At 31.4% G+C, this 27,900-nt stretch overlaps 1 protein-coding gene across 1 annotated transcript in view; it reads left to right on the top strand.

Moving 5' to 3' along the window:
- LOC125065052 (neuronal acetylcholine receptor subunit alpha-10-like) overlaps positions 1–27,900 on the top strand; it is a 43,869-nt gene that overhangs the window by 1,446 nt on the left and 14,523 nt on the right. Inside the window, exons 2-5 of the mRNA XM_047672477.1 lie at positions 4,178–4,317; positions 18,713–18,867; positions 19,260–19,443; positions 27,512–27,728. Of these exons, the coding sequence (XP_047528433.1) occupies positions 4,178–4,317; positions 18,713–18,867; positions 19,260–19,443; positions 27,512–27,728 (696 nt within the window). The remainder of the gene's footprint in view (positions 1–4,177; positions 4,318–18,712; positions 18,868–19,259; positions 19,444–27,511; positions 27,729–27,900) is intronic.

The following is a 27,900-nucleotide window of genomic DNA, read 5'->3' as shown; positions in this document are numbered from 1 at the left end:
AGGATGTATACAAAGTAGTAGTAAGTCATACGATACAATGAAAATTATATAAAATAATCGTTAAATTATACAAAACTTTTCTAAACCTCAGACTTCCTCACCGCGACTGCTGCGGAACTGACTCTATCTGTAAGGGATGACAAATGACAATTTAAAGTAAGGTAAAAAATATCGTAGTATAATTTATAATGAAAAATTTATAATGTCTAAAATCGCTGCGAATTTTCTTTTTATAAACAATGGATGAAATATGACACCGGAAGAATGATGATATTAATGATTAACAATGCAACGTTACAAGAATGGATAAAACTTTTTTATTTTATACATAATACAGGTAGGCGGACTTACAAACGGGTCAGCTGATGATAAGTGGTCGCCACCGCCCACGTCAATTTCGTCAATAAGCATTGACGAAATATTAAATATTCTAAATATTCAGAAACTAATATATATACTTACTTTATTGAAAAAAAGAGAAAATAAATAACCACACGATGGATACAGCCTAAATAAAAGAGGCGTATAATTTTGGGGACATTATCGCTACATAGCGATCTCTTACAGGCAACCAACGGTGCAGGTTAGGATAGCCCATAGAATATGAGGTGGGTGGTGCTGTAATAATAAATAAAATCACAGTACTATGTTTTAGCGTTAGAATAAGTGATGAGTAGTGTCATCTATCCAGGCGAGATTGCATAAAGCCTTACATAAACATAATAGTAAACATTGCCGTACCTAATTAAACCAAAATTATATACCAAATAAATTAACACAAAATATGAGATATTATGTTCAATATATTTATTTCCACAGACTTGCGTCCGCCCCGCTTTTTGATTTTTATGCAGAATAAGATTTAATTAAACAAGTCGAAGACACCTACATATATATTTCATAATTCTTCCAAGAAAGTATAAATTAACGACGAAATTTAATAAAACCTACGAGAAAAAATAGTATTCAACGAGACAGATTACGTATTTTAAGTCAAATTACGTTAATCTGTCAAGAATATTAATTGCCTACAAAAAATATTTAGTAAAACATTTCGATGAAAAATTATTTAAGTATTGACATATTTAATTTGGAGCATTGCTAAACAAATTTTACATAATCTTTTACTTTTTTATTTATTTATTCACAGTTTATTGTACTCCATAAACAAAATATTTACAAAATTACTCACATACGTACCACGTTACGTGTTAGTCTGTTTATTACATCCCCGTATTAATTTCCAGAACTAAAATAAACCATTCGGTACGAAAATAGTATTTGTGATCAAAAAGTATGTAGACTTATTAAAAAATACATTGTAGAGATTTTTTACATAATTTTCAGATTTCAGCTTCATTATTTTCATTGAGACACTTGTGCTTAATGTGATTCAATTAATCATTCTCTCAAGCCTTTTCTTATGGAAATTAATAATATAAAAATGTATTTCTGCAAATTTTGATTAGTAATTTTGAGTTTCATCCTGAAGATTATTTTTGCAGATTATATAAACATCAAGCTTCCTGATTCACGAACTTCACGAAAGTGAATCACACCGCTTGTAACTCAGGTTTTAGGCCGATTAGCCATCTTTCCTACCCTCATCTCCAAGGATTTCCTGAACTATCTTACTATCTATAGAGAAACAGAATTAATTTACTTTCCTCAGTCGAATTTTGTACAAAAATGTTATCACGTCGCAGTCATTGGTCACACAGAAAAGACGTACCTCCATTACATGAGGAGATTTTGGATGTCGAATCCTCGTTTCTGATTTGTATGATAAAAATATTACATATTAGCTTTTTATTTCTATCCTAAAGATTAAATTCTACTTTTAATGTGAATGTGTCTAATGCGATTTAATTAATAATTCTCTCAAGACTTTCTTATGGAAATTAATAATAGAAAATTTATTTCTGCAAATTTTGATTAGTAAGTTTGAGTTTCACCCTTTAGAGTATTTTTGTAGATTATATAAACATAAAGCTTCCTGGTTCATTAGAAGCAGAAATTTATTTAGTAGCTTACGACTTCAGTTCAAAATCAGTATGTAAATCGTATCATTGGAAACAGCATATTTGGAATCTACAGCAATTTTTTTTAAAATAACAATTGTTTTTCTATCCAAATATAAGAAATAATCAAATAACAGCACACTACGTCCAATATAGATAACGCAAAAATTACTCACAAAATATAATAATATTATATTTATTATTTTTAATTTAAAGTAATCTACTCTGTTAAATACTATTAGTGATAATGCTTTTACTTTTTAAGTATATCAATAATTAAATATATAGATATTTTGGTTTCCTTTTTTTATTTTTTTAACAATAGTTGGTTAACGATCTAATTAATAAATATCTTTTTCTTTCTGTTACAATGAACTTAGATGAATGATTTAGCTTACAGTGTATTATACAATATTACCAGAAGCATATTCATAATATAAAATACTTGAACACATGTCGCCTTAAAATGAAGCAAACGATACACATACCATACCGAGGGAGACATCAAGATGGCACAAATTCATCCATGATTTACATTTCTGAGAATATGAATAATATTTGTGTTTTTAAATCAATCTGGAATTGATATTGAAATTGGAATTAAAAGTGCAGTATTATATCTGTGTTATTACATAAGATAGAACACATATGTTCTTAAACGATGTGTGGGCTGAAATCCACTTGTGCTAAATATATGTAATATATATATGTTGTATTTTGTAATGAGCTGTAAAAGTAACTCGAATGAGTCGGATGAGGATTTCTCCCGCGGGGGTAAAACAAAACCTCTATACTTCGCTTTAAAAGGAAAGATTTTTAATATTTAAGGCTTAAAAGTTATTCTCAAAAAGACAGATTCACTTACATGAGAACAATATAATAAATTTAACAATAAAATATTCGCCTTACTGGTAAGTATTTAACGGAATACAATATAATTAAATCGCCGTATATATTTTAATCGCTACAAAAGTGGGTATTCTCTAAAATATATTTTGAGAGGTGAGACTTAACACGTTAACTGAGTTTAAATTTTTTATATAAGAAGGTAATTTGTTATCAAGTTGTGCTCCATTGAAAGTAATTTCTTTTTTTTGCAAATATGGTTTTAATTTTTGGGACAACTAATTAGCTAATAATAATAATATCGTTCATGTTAGCGTTTAGAGCAATTAATAGAAGTTCTTATAGATGAACTTTGGTTACCGGCTTTGGTAAACATCTGTGTTAGGACGGACGTCATTCATGACACGACACAAAATTAATAAATGAATGCAATTAAATATATATTGTAACAATGTTAAAATTAAACACAATCATTTTAAAAGTTTTCGTTATAATTTCCATAAACGGTTCGGTCACGTTAATTTCAGAAAGTGCTCTTCGATGTTCTCTATCGCTCCTACAATACCAGAAATTGCTAGTACTTAGTCTGATTTGAACGACGCAGTTTTTTTTTGTACGAAATGTACTTACGACACTTACAATAATACTAAAAGAGTTTTTATTTATATAAATTGAATTAAAACCTACGCCTAGCTCATAACGAAAGAAGAACAACAGACCTTATACACACACGTCACACAGAAAAGACGTAATTTAATTACATGAGGAGATTTTGGTATGTCGAATCCTCGTTTCAGATTTGTATGATAAAAATATTACATAATAGCTTTTTATTCCTTTCCTAAGGATTAAATTCTACTTTTAATGTGAATGTGCAATGGGGTCGGTAAGAAGATTAGTATACATTAAAAAATATATGTGTTTAATAAATGTACAGCACAATATTATTTTTTATAAAACCTACTAGGTAGACACTTGAAATATTGTCAACCATTGAAAAGATAAACGTGCACGCGTGTAACGTACGTAACGTTACGGTTTCATTTTTCATTTCCTTGATCATGTATTAATTAATTTTGCTTTGATGCTGTCCACGTGGATCGGATACAGATATTTTAAACCGATATGTCAAAAACACACCTCTCGAGGTAACCCTCGATTTGAGTGTAAATGTTATTACAGTATAAAATAAATATTTTTATTCGACCGAATATAATATATCTAAGAATTATATAGACTGTAATAATATTTAACTGCGCGTTATTTTTTTAGAATTACTATTATTAATAAAGATATATTTTTTTATACAGGGTCCTGGTGTTGTGACGAAGAATACAATCTTATCAGACACCTGATGGACAAATATGACGCCTCAGTGCGGCCCGTGGAGAACTCTTCTCATCCACTTCTCGTGACCTTCGGTGTTTCGCTGCATCATATCATTGATGTTGTAAGTGCTCTTCGTTTTATATAATCAATGACTGAATCTACCTAAGATTGAAATCCAGCTTAATTAGAGTTAATATTATTTAAGCTAAATAAATAGTTGGTTCGCAAATGAAGATTAATTTTATGCTACCTATTATATGTAACTCACGAAATGATCTAAAATTCAAAACTGTAGCGCGTAAATGTCAACAATTGAATCAAACTCTTCATTGGCGCATAATTGGTGATAGTCTAACATACACGAGCGTAATATTCGTTAGGTATTTGGGCGCATTATCTGTTTATTAATTAGTCTATGTTTTATCTAAGTTCATTACATATATGTAACATATATCGATGTATGTTACATATAATTTGTGTTTGCACAAATATGACGCACTACTACATTGTATGTTATAGCATAAAATCACCACATAATAGGCACCCAAAAGAAATTTAGATCATAAGTCATATCCATTTTTGTAATACATATAAAAAAAAAATCACAAATGTTATAAAAAACTTGACTGGTGAAATAAACTAAAAAATAAGAATTAGATACTGTTTCTAAAATGTAGCAGTATTTACAGATATATTTATCATTTGTTAACATATATAATCTATTACAAATATATTTATACCTACTACGCTTTAGACAAAAAAAAATCTATTTTATGGTTAAAATGATTTAATTTTGATAATATTATTTTATTAAATATTCTCGTAAATGGCTCATTGCAAGGAAATATATTTTTTATTGACTTGAAGATTCTAAGATTACTCCATCACACTGTTTCAATGCGGATCAGCGGATACAGGTGTCAGATTTTTATTTGCCATCTGTGGGTTTCCTCACGAAGTCACGAACACAAATTAAGCATAGGTAATATCTTCACAACTTCTAACCGCTGAGACATCACCGGCTTTAAATTACACTTACTCATTGATTAAGTCTACGTAAATACTATCATCTAACATTTACAACAGAAAGAATCATAAGAAAGGGAATTCCATAGAAACATATTTAAAAAATCTACCTAAAAAGCATTAAGTGCGCGAAAAAGATGTTCAAATCATTCATGAGTAAAATAGAGATTCAATAGAATAATATGGAAAAGAAATATTTCACGAATAAGTCATATAATGTAAATATAATAATGCTCCGGACAAAAGTCCTAGCATATAAAGGGGATCGTTACTTATATGAACTCCTGAATAACGTCAGAGATCACGAGGGATTCAATTAACGGATTTGGAACGGATGCTCGAAGGTAGAATGCGATTCAGATTGTAGTAAAAAAATATTCAATGTTAAAACATAATGATGCCAAGAAATTAATTTGCTATGTATGATTATTGAACATATTTTTTCTTCTTATTATTTGATTTTTATTATCAAAGACGTTGGCTGGTGTAATAATGCAAGTATATAAAGTTTTTTTTTTCGAAAATTGTTGATGATTATGACCTAGTTTTCATCACTCACCCTTTTAAGCATTTTTTACTATTATTTGTGTCGAATTGTTCATACAGCTTACTTGGAAAATTCACCTATATAGGTAAGGTTGTACAATACGCGCACTTATGTGACGGGCATGATAGCTAGGTATATGTACATAAGACAGGCCTGCTTCCCTTCTTTGTTCCGAAAAACCATTTCTAGGTAACTGGTACTCGTGACTAATTTCTGATCGGCAAAATTAGGTCGTGCACGTATTGTAGGAATTATTTTTTCCTCGATGAAACACATCTGAAAGTGCCTCTTTGTCATTATATTTTTAGAGAGTTATTTTTCATTGTTTTTGTTTGAAGGCACTGTCAGTTCAAAATAAATTAGAAATCAACTCAAATATTTGTTACAACGAATTTATTTGAAAGGATTTTCGAGTAGAGCCACCAAGGGTTTTCTCATTACAATTAGACTCCACCGGTCTAAGTAATTCGCAAGAAATGGCTTAACCTAAGATAATTAATTAAATAAATAAATAAATTATGCGGACGTATAAATTCATTAATAAAACTTGATCTATTTTTAGTTTTAATTTTTGTGTTGTGTTTATGTCATATATCATATATTAGAAATGTGTACCACTGGAGCCGAGATACTTTTGTCCTTTATACTCATCATCAGATTGGACGGCAATTCGACAGGACGGAGGAGGTCAAACGATCAACGGCTTTGCATGCTTTTCAAGAAACGAGAGTTTAATACTCTCGTTTCTCGAAACTCCGTTACTCAAATTCCAAAGTCCATACTTCTTAGGATTTCGTGATTGAAAAAGTCAAGAACTTCATATTGCAATTTTTACATACTACGATTTATTGCAAGTAGTTTAATACAAAATGTAATTATTAAGATTTTTTTCAGTTTGAAAATTGAATAATAATAATATTATGGATTTTAACGGTGAACCGTATATAAATACTATTCGTGATAATATTTTGTATTACATGAATATTTATCGAAATATAACTTGCATTAACAAATTAGTATTTATATTTTTGCTTTTGTTTTTTAGTATTATTTAATATTAAAATATTATACGATATATACATAGTACATCATACAGTAATCTTAATTATAAGTAATATTTGTATGTTAAAAAGCTTGAAAAAAGATTTATACTATATACCAGTAATTAAAAACACTGCCACATAAGTGAAGAGATTTTACTGTAATGTTATTTTTGTTCTACAATATTTATAGTACTGGCGTAACCAAGTAGTGTGGGGTTGAATTCAGTATTAGTTAGGGAAAACTGGAAACCGTTTTAATCCTTTAAGTATGGGTCTCGAACAAACTTACTAAGTTTCCTCTCCTGCTAGGTGTGATTGAACATGACATTACATAACAATACGTAAAAAAATCATTGCGTATACAAATGTTATAGAGTTAATAATTCTAAATTTAGTTTTATTTTATAATGTCGGCTCTTTAGCCGAAAAAAAATTAACGATAAAAAGTGAACTAGCTCTTGCCATTTTTTTGATACTTGGGTGGTGTTATTTAATCAATATTCGTTTGTGTACTCTGACTTTCTATCACTTACACTCTCCTTCAATAGGTCAACTTCATCTGATGTTATCTAGTGTAATGTTTCGTAACGTAGATGGCGAGCATTTAGGTGTAAAATTTGATTAAATTTAATATTAATTCATATTAAATGCCACATCAATAGGTTTCGTACACTGAAAACTCTCCAGTGCTTCAATTTATAAAAAAGGGTCGCTAAAATATTTATTCATGTCAGCCTCTGAGAAGATAATCAAAACGAAACACTTAACAAAAAAATAATCAAACTTCAATGGCATTTAGCAATAATATAACAGCGATTGATTTTTTGTTATTTATTAGACAGTTCATTCAAATTCATTATCAGATCTTAACGAAATTTAAATAAGAACCTTTCCCAATAATCCTTAAGAGGACAGTCCTTGCGGAACGCTAAAATAGCGCTTACTATTTTCAAAATATCTTAAAACATAAATTGATTGATTATGGATAAAAAAATACATTCAGTATCTGAATAGATATATCTCAAGTTTCACCGGATGATATTTATAAAATATATATCAATAACTTAGTAAATTCATCGTCAACATCACTCCATTATACTGAAATCGACCTTTTCTATTAACATTTTTAAGCTATTTAGCGGCTAGTTTATACATGTATTTTTGGTTAAATGGGGACACAAAAGTGTAAATAATAAATTCACCATGTTCAATTTCTATTATATCACACAATATTATAGTAATTTTTATTTAAATATTGCTTACTTTTTGGCATTCGTCTTCCATACTATTTAGTATGGAGAAAATAATTTGACGGTTTTGACTTATTATTCGACATTTCTGTCAATAAATTTTCAGTCCCTCCCCAGAGCCCAAAGTGAGAGCACGTCAGTTTTTATTTATTTTATAATAGTTTTGGACTTTTTTGTAACAAACTATAATATATTTGTTACACTTAAGTATATAAACTAGGTAAATACGATAATTAATCACATAGTAAGAAAATCAAATCTAAAAAGTGTACGAAGGGTAATCTCTTTCCCCTAATGTCGAATTAAAAGTACAAAATTGTAAGAATAAACATAGTGAATACCTGAATGTAATGTAATGTTTGCACTATCCTGCTTATTTTTTTCTCTAAATTCAAAATTTAAAACAAACGCCAACTCATACCATTACTCATGTCGTTTAGTTCGTCTGGTTAATTTCTAATTATTTAAATGCTTTATTAAAATAGTGCATAGTAAGAAAAAACGGTTGATATACATTCCAATGTGTATTGATGCTATTCTTAGTACCTTTTATGACCAGATACCGTCAACGGCCCACCACCCTGATTTTTGTGTAATATAAAATAATTTTAATTGAATTATTTAATAAAAATACGTAATTAAATTTTAATAATAAATACTTGTTTAACCAAGAAAAAGTATTTTGTCTTTAGTTTTGTTAGTTAAAAAAAATATTTGATTAATATTTACCTATTTTTATTTATAAAATTTATGTTCTTTACGCCCTAATTCGGTATACCTACCAACCTTAAAATATCCAGAAAATATTAATTGTTTAGTTAGACAAATGCGGTTGAAACAATAAAAATCATAATGTATATTAAGCATCTCAATGCACTCTGACCGCACCCTATGCTAACAAATAATTTATAATTGTGTTTGCGAGTGACAACCTTATAGCTAATACATTACTCGTAATTAAATGTATTTTAATAAATCCTACGTTATGAACGCGCAATGAAAATTTAATTTATTCGTTGCACCTAAAACAAGCAACTAATTCTGTCCGGGGATGCGTACGATATACTGCATAATGCAACTGTATTATTGGAAAGTACCTATGTGTGTGTTCTAAATCAAATTCCCACGCTTACAAACTACGCTCTTAATGGAACAGAAAAAAAACATTGCATCTCCGTTTCTATATAAGTTACGTAAAAATATATGTACACATCCAAATTTAGAAGTTACTCCTATTGTAAAGAAAAAAAAAATCTCGAAGTAAATACATAAGCAAATATGTACTAGGCTGTACCGTACCAGTAGACTTCACATCCATTTGATTTATTATGCCTCCTTGAATAAAAAAAACGTATTGGCAGATTTTGATCACTGAGTATACTGTATTTTTTACAATTTATACAATTACTAGCTACCTATCCCGCCTTCAAACGGACACAATGATTGTTTTACAACTTTTAAATTAAACTTAACAACACACATAAAAAAATCCTTTTTTTCGGCCAGGAAAGTTGAAATTCTCGGATTTACTCTACTAAAATATCTATATATTATACAGACATAACCCGTCAATTTCAATTATTCTGTTTATTTATGAAAGCCACATTAAAATCCGTTTCGTAGCTTAAGAGATCTAAGCGTAAAGACAGCGGGAAGCGATTTGTTCTATATTATTTAGAGAAGCTTAGATCGTTTATTTATAACTGAAAAATATTATTGAATGCTTATACGTCACATTATATATTTACATTTACTCTATGTAGTTTAAGAATATTTTACTAAAACCTCTGCGTGAGCGTTGAGTTTTTGAAAACAATATTTAAATGGTCTACCTGCGAAATAGCCTGCATATCTCCCATTTTTAGATGCAAACCTTTTATAAAATTTTTGAAGCGCTGTCCATTGAAAACATGAATAGAGTATGCTTGCAGATATATTTTTCTATATTCTTAGGTTTACAATGTGTGCACTTAATAAAAAAAATATCTAAAACTTGAATAACTTTAAAACTTCAAAAGATTTGTATATTTTTGCCTCGATTTTCTTAGTTTTCCGAAGAATTATAAGCATTTATTTCAAAAGCAGACATGAAAATATTAATTCTCTTTATAAAATACTGGCTGTTGTCCGTGGCTTCGCTCGCGTGGCAGCTTGCATTATGAGTTGTCGGTCCAGTATTACAAAGTTTTCTTGTAAAATGTTTCCTGTAAGAAATATAAAATCGAACGAAAAAACTTCGAAAAGCTCTTAAGTGGTGTATGAGTATTAAATAAAAGGAAATGATTTTTAGTCTCTGACGTTTATTGAAATGATGAAAACATGTAAGCTAAAATAAGAACACGCAAGCGGTATTCATTTACGTAATGTGTAGTTACCTAAGCGCTTAGATAAAATTAAGTAATAGCTTACCAACGTAACAACTGACAACACACAACGCTACAACAACGTAGCAACTGATGGTCAAAACTACTATAAAGACAATTTTCTTCTTTCAAATATGGTGTCTAAATTACGCTGTTATACTGCAGTCTATAGATAAGTCAGTAGCACGAGATGTGAGTTCTAAGCTAAAATAGTGCTTACTTAGTGCTTGAAAAACTCAATGGTGCTTCCACGAATTTGAACCGTGACCTTCGTTCGTGACCTAAATTTTATCTCGCCTTTTTAGGGCTCAAAAATTATGAGGATCATCAATCTTCCTCACAGCTACGGGGATGCAGTATAAAAAGTAATCTTTGTATAATTATATCAAGCGAATCTTGTTTCGTGGTTCATTTATTCCTTAGCGTCTCATCTTTCAATTTAAGTTAGGTTGTTGCCCGTCTAAAATAACACACTTTAAAATAACAATTCATAATTTTATTTTCTTTTAGTTTTAATTTTAAATTTGATCAGAATTTGAATGATAAATAAGTATATAATATTTTAACGAGTGTTCCATTATTATTGCAGACATAATGGTTATATGTATAACATACCAGATATCTTAGTTGGCTATCATATTCAGTGTAAGGAGTCTACACTCTTAACAGTACCAGTTGTCTATGGCCGGAGATAATTTATGATCAGGTTGACCATTTACGCCTCTGCTACTAATTACTAAAATAATAATATTAAAAAATCGCCAAATACAATGAAGTTGAATTTTTACTATTAAACAACATAATTTTATTATACTTATATTATATGTGTTGTATAGGATAAATTTATTATCATCAAAATTATATGCAAAAAATTACTATAGTTAATACAATAAAGCTGGTGCGTTTTTTTAAACATTTCTATTGTTATTATATTAAAAGGTTATATGCTCTATAACTTTACGTTACAACCCTAAATATGCGTTCTGTTATACTGGCAGATTGAGGACGTACATAGGTATATTAAGAACTGAAATAGTAATGATAAATGTAAGCTAATCTCTCAATGAGATTGCACTGCACTGTTAAATTTATTAAATTAAATTATTCAAAACACCTTATTGACGAAAACAATTGTGTTGTTAGAACAAAAGGCTTAATGCTGGAAGGCATTCTATACCATTCAACGTTAAGGCATAATAGAAATACATTAATGGGGTACTACGACTCTCGAGACATTAATTAAAGGAAATGTCAAACACCAATTTCGTAAAATGTATCGATCGTATATTTTCTCGTAAATTTCATGATAAAAAATCATGATCTAATTAAGGTCCCAGGTTACCTGCAGGTACCTACACTACACTCTTTAACTACCGCTGTATTATAGCGAATAAAATAAACCATATTTGTCTTAGTCATGATTTGATTACATAGCATTAGCAGCCTGTAAATTTCCCACTGCTGGGCTAAAGGCTTCCTCTCCCTTGAGGAGAAGGTTTGGAGCATAGTCCACCACGCTGCTCCAATGCGGGTTGGTGGAATACACGTGTGGCAGAATTTCGTTGAAATTAGACACATGCAGGTTTCCTCACGATGTTTTCCTTCACTGCCGAGCACGAGATGAATTATAAACACAAATTATGCACATGAAAATTCAGTGGTGCCTGCCTGGGGTTGAACTCGAAATCATCGGTTAAGATGCACGCGTTCTAACCACTGGGACTTTTCTTTAATACATATGATATCTTATAATGAAGACAGCTTGCGTGATTTCTAGGGAAATTATAAATTTCCGCCCAACGTCTCTCCTAATATGATCAAATTTGATCGGAAAAAGCAATTTCAATGTATTTCTGTCTAAGGAATTCAAAGGCAACATGTACAGCTGCTAGAATTCATACATTTTGTAGAATATTATTATGATTTATTAGCAATAAATTGCACACACGGTTTTTTTGTTTTATAAGTACTGTTTATTTATAATTCGTAACACCATAATACAAACTGTAAAAATTCGTTTTCAAAACGCAAAAAAAAATATTTAGAAAACATATTATATAAAATATTTTTTAATTATAGAATAAATCAGCAAGTTCAGACTGTAAAATCTAGCGGAAAAACCAGAGTTTTGCAAGAACACCGTAACGTAAGAATTTCTTGTACTGAAGGTCTTTTTTCACTAGCAAAATACATTAACTATTTACAATAAACAACCTATCTTGCGTTTATTTTTACAAGGTGTACATAAATATTTTAGATTTTACCAAAAATGTAAATAAACGACTGCTGGGCTGAGGCCTCCTCGAAGAGTTTTTTCCATTAAGGTGCTATCATTTTCATTGAAAATGTCTAAATATGATTCGACACATGTAGGTTTCATGACGATGTTATATTTATCCACCGGGCACGAGATTATCAATCTTTAATCACTATAAACTCGCAATCTCTCGGCTCCTATTGTAGTTCACTATATTCATAATTCCGTTTAATTTATGATGTTCTGAAGAGGAAACAGCGAGTGACAATATCGTTGTGTAGATATTGTTCTGTCACACTGAAAATTTAACAAGACTTCAAGTACATGAATCTTCAGTGAAACTTTATTAAAATTTCATTTAAACCAACTGAATCAATTATAATGTTTTTTTTTTTTACTTTATTTTTGGGAAACTGATTAAAAGGAGTAGATACTTATCTAAGTGTTTCTGCGTATTCTACCCCTACGGGGGTGAAATAAGGGATGAAAGATTTTATGGAAGTCCGTCAATTTTTAACTTAAAAGCATCAAGCTTTTTTTGGGATACTGATTAAAAATGAGTAAATACGTATTTAAGTGTTTCTGGATATTTTACGCCTAAGGGGAGAAATAGAGTTTGCTATTTCGTATACAGATTAGTCTGGAAGTCCGTCATTTTTAAAGTTAGATGTATGAAATTTCATTATTAGGCTACTTATAAAAAAAAGTAGATACGTGTTTCTTGATATTCTACCCTAAGGAGAGAAATTGGGTAGTCATTTCGTATATAGGATAGTCTGGAAGTCCGTCATTTTTGAAGTTAGAAGCTCGATATTTTATTTTTGGGCTACCGATTAAAAATGAGTTGATTCGCATTTAAGCGTTTCTGAATATTCTACCCTAAGGGCTGAAATACACACCAATGTGGTATACAAAGAGGTCTTACATTAACGTAATATTTTAAGTTAATTTGTAAATAAATTCATATTCTGCGCGAGCAAAGCCGCGGGTAACAGCTAGTACTCTATAATATACAATACAATATAGTCTATGGTAAAATATATGTTACTTTATTAATAGTTCAACATCAGTTTTAGTTTTCAACTGTTTCCTAGGTAGTAATTGTGTTCTCGCATTTAAAGTGCTTACTATCATCGCCTTTGTAAGATACTGGTGATTAAATGAAACAAGTTGTCTAATAACATAATGTGCTTGGTATAAAGGCGTTGCAGTCAATGCAGTCTATACAGGTTCTACCCATCCATCAGACATTCTACCACCAAAAAGCAATACTTAGTACTTGTTGTTTCTGGGTTTGGAGGGTTAGAGAACCAGTGTAACTACATTCAAGGGACATAACATCTAAGTTCTCAAAGTTGGTGACGCATTGGCAATGTAAGACATGGTTGATATTTTCAGCGCCAATGTCGATAGGCGGTGGTGACCATTCACCATCAGGTGGCCCATTTATCCGCTCATCTACCAAGATCACGATTAAAAAAAGAAAACATTCTAGTACCGTAAATTATAATAATTGTTCGAAAATGCTAACTGCAAAATTGGCTCTCATGCTGTAACAATGCATAAGCGTACAAATAGAATAATTTCTGCCCACGAGTACACTCACAAGAGAAAACTTCTTATTGTGAATGAAAGCAGAAAAGTCAATTTGAATTCCTTTAGTAAATTCAAATGTAAAATAAAAAAAGATGATTGATGATATTTTAACTTTTAAATTAACATTTTACCTTATTTACGTGTATACTCGGTGGTATAGAAATCATTTTGATCATATATAATCCTTCAGAAACTTTTTTTCAAACGTTTTTATGAAACACAAAATAATACAAACGACGAAAGTATTACAAAACAACTTCGTTTCAAAACCCGTTTAAATACGAAATTATTTACCGTGCTTGCAAATACGGGCGTAGTATATTGTAATTTGTGTTTGAAATTTAATAAAAGCACTTAGAATAAATTAATATTCAGCATATACCTAACTAATATAACAAAAAAAATAATATCATTACAGTATCAGCTATACGTCTCTGTAATGAGATCAAATTAAGAAACGACGTACACAATAGAGGCTTAAAAGCAACAATAGGAGCATGCATATAAGTTTCCTTTCTACTCGTATCGATCTTATATACACAATGGAAAGTATAAATGAATTTCTTTTTGTCAACAAAGGCGAATTTTCACTGCGAATGTCATTATCTTAGTGACAGATTCCCATCATTCGTTATTCCTGTTGATAAAACAACACGGGATGATTTTAATTGATACTCTAAGATCTAATAGATATATTGTAAATGATCTCTCATTTACTGACTAGCTCCTTTATATTGTTCAATCTTCATTTTAACTTTATTTATAAAAATATCATCAACAATATATTTTAGAAATATTTTTTATAATTTTCGGACTGAATAGGCTCTGGGCTCTACTTAAACGAGCTCTGATTCTCAGATTAGAGAAAGACTTTGGGTTTCCTCTTGGAAAAGGATCGAGCTACTACGTCAACCTCAAATTAGGTAATCAAACCTAGGTAAGATACACTAACCATCAGATCAACTCAAATTTGTCGGGCATGGGCAGTCAGTTGATGTACTTGATGGCATCAATACGGACAGGTTATGGTTCGCCGTGAACGTAACGCGAACTTTAATGGGGTGTGCTGCGTAAGGGCTCTCTCCCTATTTCATGATCATCACCAAAGATAACTCACGGATTTTGATAGTCATAACTCATTACACACGAGATGTCCATAATAATGATTCTTTTAGTTCGTTCTTTCGTCTGTAAAGAATGCCGCATGGGAGCGCAATACAGATGACTCTTTTAAGCTGAAATAAAACTAGTTTTTTAACGGATTTAATCGCGTATATTAATTATTTTATTTTAACATCCCGACGTTTCGAGCACTTTGCAGTGTTCGTGGTCACGGGCAGACCGTCTGCCTGCCAAAATAATTAATATACGCGATTAAATCCGTTAAAAAACTAGTTTTATTTCAATGTGTAATAATCGCGAAAATCTTTTAAGCTGCTCTAACAGTACTTGGGATAAGTAATTGATGCCATGCACAACTCTCCCTTCTTCCTAAGCAGAGCTGAGTGATCCCGGTAGTTTGAAGTAACCTCAAGAAATTGGAAGCCTTCTTAGGCCAACCATTAGGACGTCAGAGGAACATGTGTAAATCTGTGCCATAATTATGACGTAGAGGGAACCGCTTGCTTTTAATGTATTGTGTGGCAATCGGCCAGGAGCCAACATAATAATAACGCCTCCCGCGTTAATATAAAAAAAATGATCAAATGTAATTATAAAAATAATCAGTTTATTATAAATGATTATTATTTTTCGCTCATTTAGAATATACATAAATATATTTTTAATATATATATGTAAGTGTGAAAAAATAATTATAGCGTTTGTAGTTTGAATCAAAAGTGTAGATGAATAAATGTGATGAATTTATCTTATTTTTATACAATTACACTAGTGGCGTAGAGCAACCAAGTCATTACTCACAATTAAGCCGAGTTTTCCTCGTTCGTTTGTAGTGTGCAAACAAAGACATGTATATATTTTTTAAGGATAGGCGACCAAAAACAACAAGATCTATATTTTGTTAAATTGAATAAAAATAATTTTAGATCTTGAAAGAATAAACTAAATATTATTATTTATGCCGATATATAATGTATTGTTTTTTTAATTATATAGTGTGGCAGACGGGCAAGCCACTGATGAGCCACCTGATGATACACGGTCATTTCTGCCCACAGATATTGGTCCAGTAGGAAATATAAAACATTGGTGATGTAAGGTATTACATCACCAATGCACAACCAACCTTGGAAGCTAAGATGTTATGACCCTTGTGCCGGTAGTTACACTCACCTTTCAAACCGGAACTCAATAATACTAAGTATTGATTTTTGGCGGTATAATATATGATGAGTGGGTGCTACCTACCCAGATGGGCTTCCACAAAACCACACCAACAAGATATGTGATATAACGTCGTATATAACGTTTTATGTAACTTTGTTATAACAAAACATCCAATAATAAATGGAAATTAAACAATAAGAAAACTGATTCTCATCCAACATTTATCGTTGTCTATAAATAAATATACGTGTTATTTCTAAGATTTGGGACGAATCACTCGTGTTCGTAATACTTTGCTTAATTATTTTTCGTCTCAAATAATGATATTTTTTTTTTATTATAATTGTTAGTAATATTATTAAAATATATGTTTTAAATTAAGCACATCGTTAAGACGTTGTTTTCGGTTTCGAAAAGGTAATTGACAGCTCATTATGGGAAGTAACTTTAAACTGCTAATTAAATTAATTTTCGCCACACGAGCACAGTTGCGTAGCGTTGTTTGCGCGGAACAATTTTGTGAAATGCGAGTCATTTTAGAGGAGTATTTCATCACGGGAGGAATTCTAGTTCGGTACACCTAAATTAAAATTATCGTGCATACGGTACCCTCACTTCATGCTTCAACGTAAATCGAATTATTATTAGACCCTCGAAATTTTATTTTTTATTAAAAACAAGTAAAAGCGGTATTCATTTTTGCTCTTTATAAATTTTGGTAATTAATTTATTTCCATCAAATTAACGATACGATTACGATATCAAGTGAAGATATATAATATAGAAAAAAATAAAGTAAAATCATAAACATAAAATAATTAGTCTATTAAAAAAAACGAATATATTATTATGTCATGTAAATAAAAGGATATAAATAATATATGAACATTTACATATACAAAACTATACTACAAGTGCTTACTTAACAAGTTACATGTCAAGCCGCCCAAAGCAAAACTTGTTCAACTTCACGTCGTTATGTTCTTACTTGAACAATGTCTTGTTAATTTCATTATAAATATTTAAAACAAGTCAATTTTCGTGATTAAATTTTAATATTACCATACCAAATGTTTTACATTGATTTATCAATATGTTATCGGTTCGATTTAAATAAATAAAAATAAATATGTACTAAAAAAATAGCAATTACTATTTATAGAATTCCGAATTTCCGACATAAAATATATTGACTCTTGATTTATCTTATTAATTTTTTTTATCTAATTAATTTACGAAGAAAGGAAAACAATAAGTAAATTGAAAATTGGCATTGGAAATAAAGGCTTTTTTATATAGTTAATTGTACTGACGTTTCAGAAGTGAATTTTGTAAATGTAAACATGAAGTGAAATTGAAATATGGAAATTCATAATCTACCTTAAGAAATCGAATAAAATGATATTGCGTAAATGAGCTTTATTAATTATATAAATATATTATTTCAAATCACTATAATCGTATATAGTATACGCCTCGTACAAGGTAGAAGAGAGGAGCCTACGAGTCGGTCTTACCCCCAAGGAGCACCAATAGATATTAAACATCGATGATGATGAAAGGGCCCGAAACTACGATGAGTCAAATTCTGTTATCCCGTAAATACCGAGATTTATATGCGTTTCGTTTTCAAGGCTAGTCTACCTCAATTTCATTCTTTAAGACCTTAATTTATATTAGTATATATGGTACCGTATCTTATTATTATTATTCAGATAGGCGTAGTATTAAATTAGCTCATAAAATAAAAAAAGTTCAACATCACCTAGTCGAGAATCAGAATAGTCTTCACCTGGCTTACTCATACTTCAAACTGCAACGTATTGATGTATATGTATTGCCAGTAGAAAAATCGAAAATGCTAAATTTCAATCTTTTTCAACCGTGATTTAAATATTATAAAAAATAACATATAAAAATACAGAGTAATTGTATATATACAAAACATTTTACGAAACCCAATATAGGTATATTTTTTATATTAGGTTTCCAACGATCGTTGTAAGAGAATTTCAGGTACAGTATTGAGCAATGTGACAGAAGGTCCTATCTGTGTATATACGAATATATATCAAATTTTATTGTCAATTTTACTGACTCGTTACGAGAAAATGTTGGGGACAAAAAATATTTTTTATTTCGCAGGAGGAAAAGGACCAGCTGCTGACGACAAATTGTTGGATTACACAAATCTGGACAGACCATCACCTTCGGTGGAACATCAGTGATTTCGATGGAATAAGTGTCATAAGAATACCGTACGAGAGAGTATGGAAACCAGACATTATATTATACAATAAGTAAGTACCAGAAATATTAACAAAAATATTAAACAGTAAATAAGTTGATATATTATATACATAAAATGAAATTGAATTATCTGTATAAGAATAATAGACTTCACACAGTTAGTATATAGCATAGATGTCTAAAAAAACATGGACAGGAATTTTCCATAATAATTTTTTTTGACACACATTTACACACATTGACACACATACAAACACATATATATAAATTTAGAATATAAATTGTATTTTTGAACCACTTCACGAGAGAGGGACTTTTAATACAACTATAAAAAAATATATTTAATAGGTATATTACCTGTCTTATAATAATCAATATACTACAGCTACAACTATTGATTTAAGTATATATTATATTATAATTGTATAAAATTATATTTTAGTGCAGATCCAAACTATCGCTCGGCTGTTATAAACACTAACGTAATAGTGAAGTACACGGGCGAGGTGACATGGCTCAGTCACGGGATATATGTCTCTGTATGTGACATCAACGTTGAACAGTTTCCGTTCGATATTCAACTTTGTACAATGAAGTGGGCTTCTTGGACTTACGATGGTTTTCAGGTAAGCCAAATCATTTTATACACACAATTACGTATACATGTTTCGACACAATTTTTTTATACATAATTCATGAAGTTTATTGGTTGTCAATTGTTGCTAGTTTATATACTATTGTAATTGTTACTATTATTTGCTGACTTATTCTTGACAGAAAAACTCTATAAATGTTTTTGTTCCATATTTTAATTTGTACTCAGGGCCTCAAGCGTGCAGCTTTATAAATAAGTCATTCGACCAACTAGGTTATAACCCACATTTCTCAAGGATTGAGTTTTAATGTTCCTAGTAAGAACCGTTTAGTAAACTTAGTGCTATGCAATATATACTAAAATCAAATTTGAATAAAATTCACTATGGTAATATTTGCTATTGAAATAATTTTAATATTGATATTTGTATATCAATAGTAATATAACTGATTTTAACTATACGTATAACGTACATACCGTACGCGAATAATCACGTGGATGTTGATCATGGAGATTTTATGGACATTGTGATTAGTATCGATATCCGCAGGTAAAGCAGCTCATGCGAAGATACGAAGCACCACATTGACTAATCGATAGTGTGGTGCTATTTAATCTGTATACAATTGTTTGATGTAAACACGCGAGTTCATTACTCAATACGAGCGCCCCAATTTTAGCACCAAATTGAACCCGTTCAGGAGTCGAATAATATTACTTACCTGTTTGTAAATTCGATATATTCAAATCATTCAGTTGTTGACTTCCCATTCCAAAAACTGACAGTACATGTTTTTATTTTTTCACATTATCGTCAAAAATGTCATATCATTCGATATTCAAATTGAGTTTAAAAAGTAATATGAAATGACGAACTTGGAATTTATGAAATTTCATTTGATTTACCATAACAATGTTCTGATCGATTTTGATCTACGGAAGTTAATCTCAGAGATATCTCAGATATAGTCCACAAGTGAGTCTGCATACACTCTGGGATGCCCTGGGATGGAACAGGTGCCCTGTATATTGTCTCACTCACATAGTCCGATTGGGAATCAACACGACCAGGGAGCAGACTGAGGGCGAAGAATTGTGTGCTGCCCGAGACATGGGAAAGTAACAATGCCAAATTCCTAACATCCAGCCCACTATTGAGAATTCCTTGACGAAAAAGCGATTTTTTTTTATTTACCCGACTTAGGATTTGTTTCCAGGACCTCGGACTCTGCAGTCTGTTAACCCGCAAGAATAACTCAACAGTTTGATTTGTCATACGTGTACCAACCGTTCATATATTTTCCGTTCGTAAATTTAATATAGCTAATTCAGTAAAAATTTTATAAATATATTAAGCCTGAACCAAAGCTACAAATGGGTTGTTGAAATATTGACTTAGAGATCCAGAGACAATATTATTTATCTAAGTTCCTAAACCAAATCCTATCCAGTTTTCTGTCTTATCTTTTCGCTCGACTATATTCTGTTCTGTCACCCTGTTTTTTTTTTGGAGTTTAATATATGAAGAATATTTTTATCAATGTCATTATTTTGACATTATCGGCAGGCCTTACTTATTTATTGGTATTACTTATTTAACACATGGTACAAGAAGAAGGCATAATAAAGCACATATTTATTCAGAAAAATACCTATTGAACTTTTTAGGGAGCTGATTTCCGTTAAAGCCATTTTCATTGGATGGTTTACGTTATAAAAATAATATTGTTGCCAAATTTCCAGGTCTCAAATATTATAGTTTCAGAGATTTCATTTCATAAACTCCATAATAAACCCCGTTCTACCGTCAAAGTTCGATGTACGCCAAATCCTTTCTTATTGGCATAAGGAAAATACCTATCAAATTTCTTGTTCGTAAGCCCAGGCTTAGGTCCCAAGCATTCGGAATATTATTTATTATTGTTATGCTAAATATATACAATTACATTATATACAATGTGATTAAATCTCATGTAGTATATAAAATCGAATAAAAGTTTAGCTGGTTTACGCGTATAAAGGTATGTAAACGACGAAAGTATTGTTTTTACTAAAAGCTAGGAATATAAAAAGAAAGCAGTCTTGTTCATTGAACCCTAATTTTGGTTCTAGATGAAAAATTAATCAACCAACTTTTGTCATAGCTGGCTGAATGATGAAAGAATTTATTGTATTGCTAATAGCATAAATATGTCTTGGAATAAGAGAGAATACTAGTATTTGAGTTGATGCCGCTTCAACTTTTTCGTCCGCGCCCTTAATAGATGTCTTATTGGGGACATCGTTACAATACAAGTAGAGTCACATAATATCACATAAGAGTTTGTTACATAAATATATTTGTAGTATAGTATTTTCCATCGATATTTTCAAAAAAAAAATACTGTCTTGTCACTTGGTGCTCGACTTTATAGGTTATATTCTGTGTCAACGTAAATGTCAACAAAAAACATTTCTAAGAATGTAAGTATAAAACTTTTATTCCTATATTTAGCGACCACGCTAACAAATCCAAGTGGACAGTAATACGATTCAAATAGAATATAAAATGTCATGTCATATGAATTAAAGTGCCATTGTGTTTTATTTTAAATTAAAAAAATTAAATCGCACCCTCATTTGTGTTTCTGTGCGGTATTTTCTAATGCTCAGTCTCTGTAACATATTCATCGCGAGTGAACAATATAGTTCCACACTCGCCACGGTCTGTGCGGAATTGAAAACGATTGCATGGACATACAACTTGTTTTCATTTATTTTATCGTTACAAACGCAGTATATGTCAACTTAACGCGGTATGTAAATAAGAGTGCTATTATACTGGCGAACATAAAACGTTAAAAATGTCAATGAAATATAGGCCTCATTTTATGTTTTTTGTTTGTTTAACTTGTTGCTGAATAAATCTAGGGAGTCAATTTGAACTTGCAGCTGAACACTAACGGAAGATAACACTATACTGTGTCATATATTATAATTAATTTTAAACAGAAAAATACGTTAATATTAATATCTTTTGAAAACAATGAAACAAAACATTGTAATCATAGTTTTTAAAAAGTAACAAATTGTAGTTAACGAAAAAGGTAGTTCATTTAAAATATTAATGGACGGGAAGTATGCTTGATGGATTTTACTCTCCGTAGAAATACTGTAAACAATGCTTTTATGCGATCATCATTTTCATGAAAATTTAATTTATGAAAAAAACTTGTTTAAAATAAAATACATGCTTACTTAAATAATTTTATTACACGACACTTAACCATAATGAAAAAACCTGCATTTATTGGAAAATGTGCCATATGTGTATACACAATGACAATTGGAATAGCGTTGTGGAATAAGCTTATACTATCTCCTTAAAAGGAAAATAGACCCAGCAGTGGGAGATTTACAGGCTGTTTCTACTACTTCTACTTTACTGATGTAACAGCTGCATTTAAATAAAAAAATGTTCTTTAGTCATTCTTTTATAACAAATACATACTTGCCTTTTTTTAGGATTATATTGTGAATAACTTCCCTATAAGCTGTTACCGAAAATTTTACTAGTTATATCGAAAAAAAATGACAAAACATCTTAAGCTTAATTACAAAATGTCTTTACGTCATTAACATAAGCCTATATACCGATTCTATATTTCTTAAACTTATATTTTCCATTTGAAAATCATACCCCAAACTGGTTACCGTCATGATACGATATTTAAAGATATTTTTGCTCACATGTACTTCATAAGGAATTCCTGTGCAAAATTTCATCCTATTAGAGCCACCACCGCGAGTGACAGATGTCCTTAGGCTGTGCGTTGTCATTAGCGTCAATTATATAAAAAAATCTATAAAGTTAATAGTCAATGATAATATGAAAACGTATTTGGCAAAAAGGATGACGTATTTTTTATGAACATTTTTCTATTTAAAAATCATTATACTGTATAAAGTCACAACTTTTTTCAACGACTCGAAAAAACTACATCGTTTATACATATATACACATCAGCCCGCATTCGTCCACTGCTGGACATAGGCCTCTCCAAATGCACGCCACTGTGGTCTTTCTTCGGCAACTCGCATCCAGCTCCTGCCAGCCGTCTTGCGCAAATCGTCACTCCACCGAGCCTGAGGACGTCCTACACTACGTTTGCCGAGACGCGGTCTCCACTCTAGAACACGTTTTCCCCAACGGTTATCGGTTCTACGACAAATATGGCCAGCCCACTGCCACTTCAGCTTACTAATCCGGTGGGCTATGTCGATGACCTTGGTTCTCTGACGGATCACCTCATTTCTGATGCGATCCCTCAGAGATACTCCGAGCATAGCCCTTTCCATAGCACGCTGAGCGACTTTAACCCGGTGGACCAGCTTTGTCGTGAGTGTCCACGTTTCGGCTCCGTATGTCATGACGGGTAGGACGCACTGGTTGAAGACTTTCGTCTTAAGGCACTGTGGGATCGACGATGTGAAGATTCGTCGTAACTTCCCAAATGCTGCCCAACCTAGTTGAATTCTTCTATTCAACTCGTCCTCAAAGTTGTTTCTACCTAATCGCAATGTCTGCCCGAGGTAGACATATTTTTGAACAACTTCGAGGACGGTACCGTGTATCGCAATCGGTTCCGGTATATTATACATATATGCATAATTGAAAACAAAAAAGTATATAACCTAAAACATACTACGACAACAGCCAGGGTCAATTCACTCGAATCATAAATCTAACTTTAATGTACCTTGAATTATTTTTCCTTCATACTTATACGGGCTAGAATCGTCTAGCAGGCTGTAGAGAGGTGCAAGGAAGTGCAAGGAAAATTTATAGTGTTGTTCTGCATACATTTGTCTCGCACTATCCAGACTTTTTCCAACTGTCATATAAAACCGCACCATTGGTAATTCCAAACTACAATTGCTTCTAATCCATCTAGGTAACAAATATTTTCGAGACGTTTATAAAAATTACCACAAACATAATACGCAAAAAATGGAACATGACAAAATTAAACATATTTCTAAGCAAGCTACACTACACTATTCGGTTCGCTTGGCCGTTTAATATTTAAATACCCTTTTTTACGTACGAACCCTTTCCGGATCTGTATTACTTTTTGTACATACAAATGTCCTCTTCATTTACAGACACCCCATTATTACGTTTCATTTTTATACAATATATGAAAATACTTATATTAATTTTTTTATGGAAAAGATAATTCAATAAATTAAATCGTCTTGCAACGGCATAAACGAAGCCAGCATTGCTAAGCTTCTCCCTTTGTATAATAAAAAACATCTTGTTTAAGTTGATTCCTACTATCTACGTAATAGTTATGCTTTTGTTCATAAATAAAACCTACGATTTGAGTTCATTACGGTTTCATTATTTATTTTTAAATATGACGAATGAATTCGAATGAACGGGTTCAGTGTTCACGCGTTATGAATATCGTGTACTTTAGATGAAATACGTTATTTCGGTTCAGTTACTGTTTGAGTTGAAGTCCTTAGTAATTTTAATACCAGTCTTACATAATGATACTTAAGAGCATTAAATTTGAATGAAAGCGTGCGTCTTTAGCATGAAAATGTATTTATTAGTAGTGAAATAATTTTAACAGGTGTAATATTCGATACATTAACAATAGTAACTATTTCGTTTAGTTTTCAATAAAACGTTGTTGTCAACGAGTTAATATTTTGTATAAATTATTTAAAGCTATCATCAGCTTAGGTAAACTTAATAAACAATAGTGACGTCGTTTTAATTTATTAAACTCCTATGAAACATTTTAACCAATATATCACAATAAATTATAATTAAAATCAAATTAGCGAAAATAATCTCAACTTCTGCGTTAATTAATTACGGCACTTTTATTAAAAGTGCACTCTCTCAACAGTAACATCTTAGAGAATATTCACTTAAAGCTCTTTTGAAAAAATTGTTAATTAACAAAACGTGTTGTATTAATTTTATAATTGATAGTTTATTTTAAATTAAGTTAATTTAAAATATTTAGAATTACTTCTTCTTTTCTTTGTTATTAAATCTATTATAGTAACGTCTGTTGTTAAGTTGTTGTTAAGTATTTTACATCCATTATTTGTTTTTAAAAATGCATCTGTGGCACATACTCTCATCTCTCTCTCCTGTGCATTTATTATTTCCATCTGATTTGACGACCTCCATGGTCGAGTAGTGTGTACAACGGTTTTCATGGGTACGCCATTCCGAGGTCCCGGGTTCGATTCCCGGCCAAGTCGATGTAGAAAAAGTTCATTTTCGAAGTTGTTTAGGGTCTGGGTGTTTGTTACTTCTTATTTTCCATAACACAAGTGCTTTAGCTACTTACATTCGGATCTGAGTAATGAATATTATGTTGTTCAATATTTATTTATTTATATTTGTCTGATTATGTGTTTCATTTATTTCCTTCATATATTTTCAGCTAGTATCGGAAAACTTAGCGTCGATGTTTCGAGCCTCGTTCAGTTCCGCGGTCAATTCCGCGGCAAAGGCAAATTGGCATCAAAAAAGCTCGGTGTGCTCAGCAAGGCAAGACAGTATTTCACGTCAGCCCATCGTCTAAGACTATACAAGGCGCAAATTCGGCCTCACATGGAATACTGCTCTCACCTCTGGGCGGGTGCTCCCCAGTACCAGCTCCTTCCATTTGACCGTATTCAACGTAGAGCGGCTCGAATTATCGACGATCAAGCCCTTTCCGATCTGCTTGATCCTTTGGCTCTGCGTAGAGATGTTGGATCGCTCTGCATCTTCTACAGAATTTATCACGGGGAATGTTCCGAGGAATTGTTCGGATTAATCCCAGCTGCTGAATTTCACCTTCGGACATCTCGTCAAAATTCCAAATATCACCCGCACCACCTCGATGTCCGAAAATCCACAACAGCGCGATTTTTAAGACATTTTCTGCCTCGCACAACCACTCTGTGTAACCAGCTTTCGCCGGCGTTTTTTCCAAACCGATAGGACTTGGTAACCTTAAAGAAAAGAGCGTACTTATTTCTTAAAGGCCGGCAACGCACCTGTAACCCCCCTGGTGTTGCAGATGTCCATGGGCGGTGGTAGTCACTTTCCATCAGGTGAGCTTCCTGCTCGTTTGCCCCCTATAACATAAAAAAAAATCATATTACTTTACTGTTTGTAGCTGTTTTGTTCTTAGTGTGCAGCACTAAGGACAAAACAGTTACAGTAAAACAAACAAAAATTGTGGTCTTATGTATAGTATTATATATAAAACAATGTCAATTTTTAAATATAGAGGAGAGATTATACTATTGTTATAATGAAATCGTATGTGTATGACGCAAAACCGTTGATTCTTTTGACGTCGATAATCGTGATATTTTCGGAAGCTAGGAAGGTTGTTTGTAACAACAATTTAGTTTTAAAATCTTAAAATCCGTCTTGGACGCTATCGATCTAAGCCGATTTATATTCGCGCTTGACTAGCAACTTTTATTTCCTTTTCAATACAGACGCTATAGAATCTTGTCGATCGGAATCATGTTTTGCACAAAATGAATTCACAATATTACGTTATCCTTCTGTTCTGTTCGAATTGATTTTGAATTCGACATTTCATATCTAAATAAATGTTTATTGAAACTCTGGAAAGGAACTTATTGACTTGAAATTGCAATTCTTAGGTGCTTAAAATCTATATACTATGAGAGCGCAATGAAAGAATTTCCTTTTGAAATCTGAATTCATTTAAAACACTCGACACTCGATTGCTTTGTGAAAAATTTAGCAGAAAATGTAGTATGCGCTGGAATTAAATCCAGTTAAAATCAAATGCTGATTCATGCGTAGAAATATTTAAACAAGCTTCATTTTTATGACTCTTGAATTATTAGGTATTTATGTATTATAACTTTTATTAGTATTTATTTTTACGTACCTTTTAAATCCATACTTCATTCTAACCTCTCAGAATTCTTATCGCTAATATTACTAACATGCTCGTAGTATGTACGCTTAGGTTATAATAAAAATCGTATTTAACAGGAGTGAAAATAAAAATGGCTTAAATTTCTGTACTAAAGATTGGAACTTTGTTTAACAGTTGGACCTAAAGAAACAATTTGACGAGGGCGACACAACTAATTACCAAACGAATGGTGAGTTCGATCTCGTGAGCTTCGAAGCGATCAAACACAACCAGTACTACTCGTGCTGCGTGGAGCCCTACCCAGATATTACTTACATTATCAAATTACAAAGACGCCCCATGTTTTACGTATTCAATCTGATCCTACCGTGTCTTCTCATCAATGGTATCGGTAAGTGTTTCATTTTGATTTATGTCAAAATATAATTTTCATTTTATTCTATATATCTTTACTGACTTAAGCCTTCGGCTAGATTTTTGTGAATGATTTACACAGACCAGATTTATTTACAAATCTAAGCGATTCAAATTTATGTGGTCGTTAGAGTATTGAATTCAAAATA

The sequence above is a fragment of the Vanessa atalanta genome, chromosome 1 (assembly GCF_905147765.1).
Source record: "Vanessa atalanta chromosome 1, ilVanAtal1.2, whole genome shotgun sequence".
Classification (NCBI taxonomy): domain Eukaryota; kingdom Metazoa; phylum Arthropoda; class Insecta; order Lepidoptera; family Nymphalidae; genus Vanessa; species Vanessa atalanta.
Note: the sequence above shows the minus strand (reverse complement) of the source record. Positions and strands in the feature narration are given on the sequence as shown.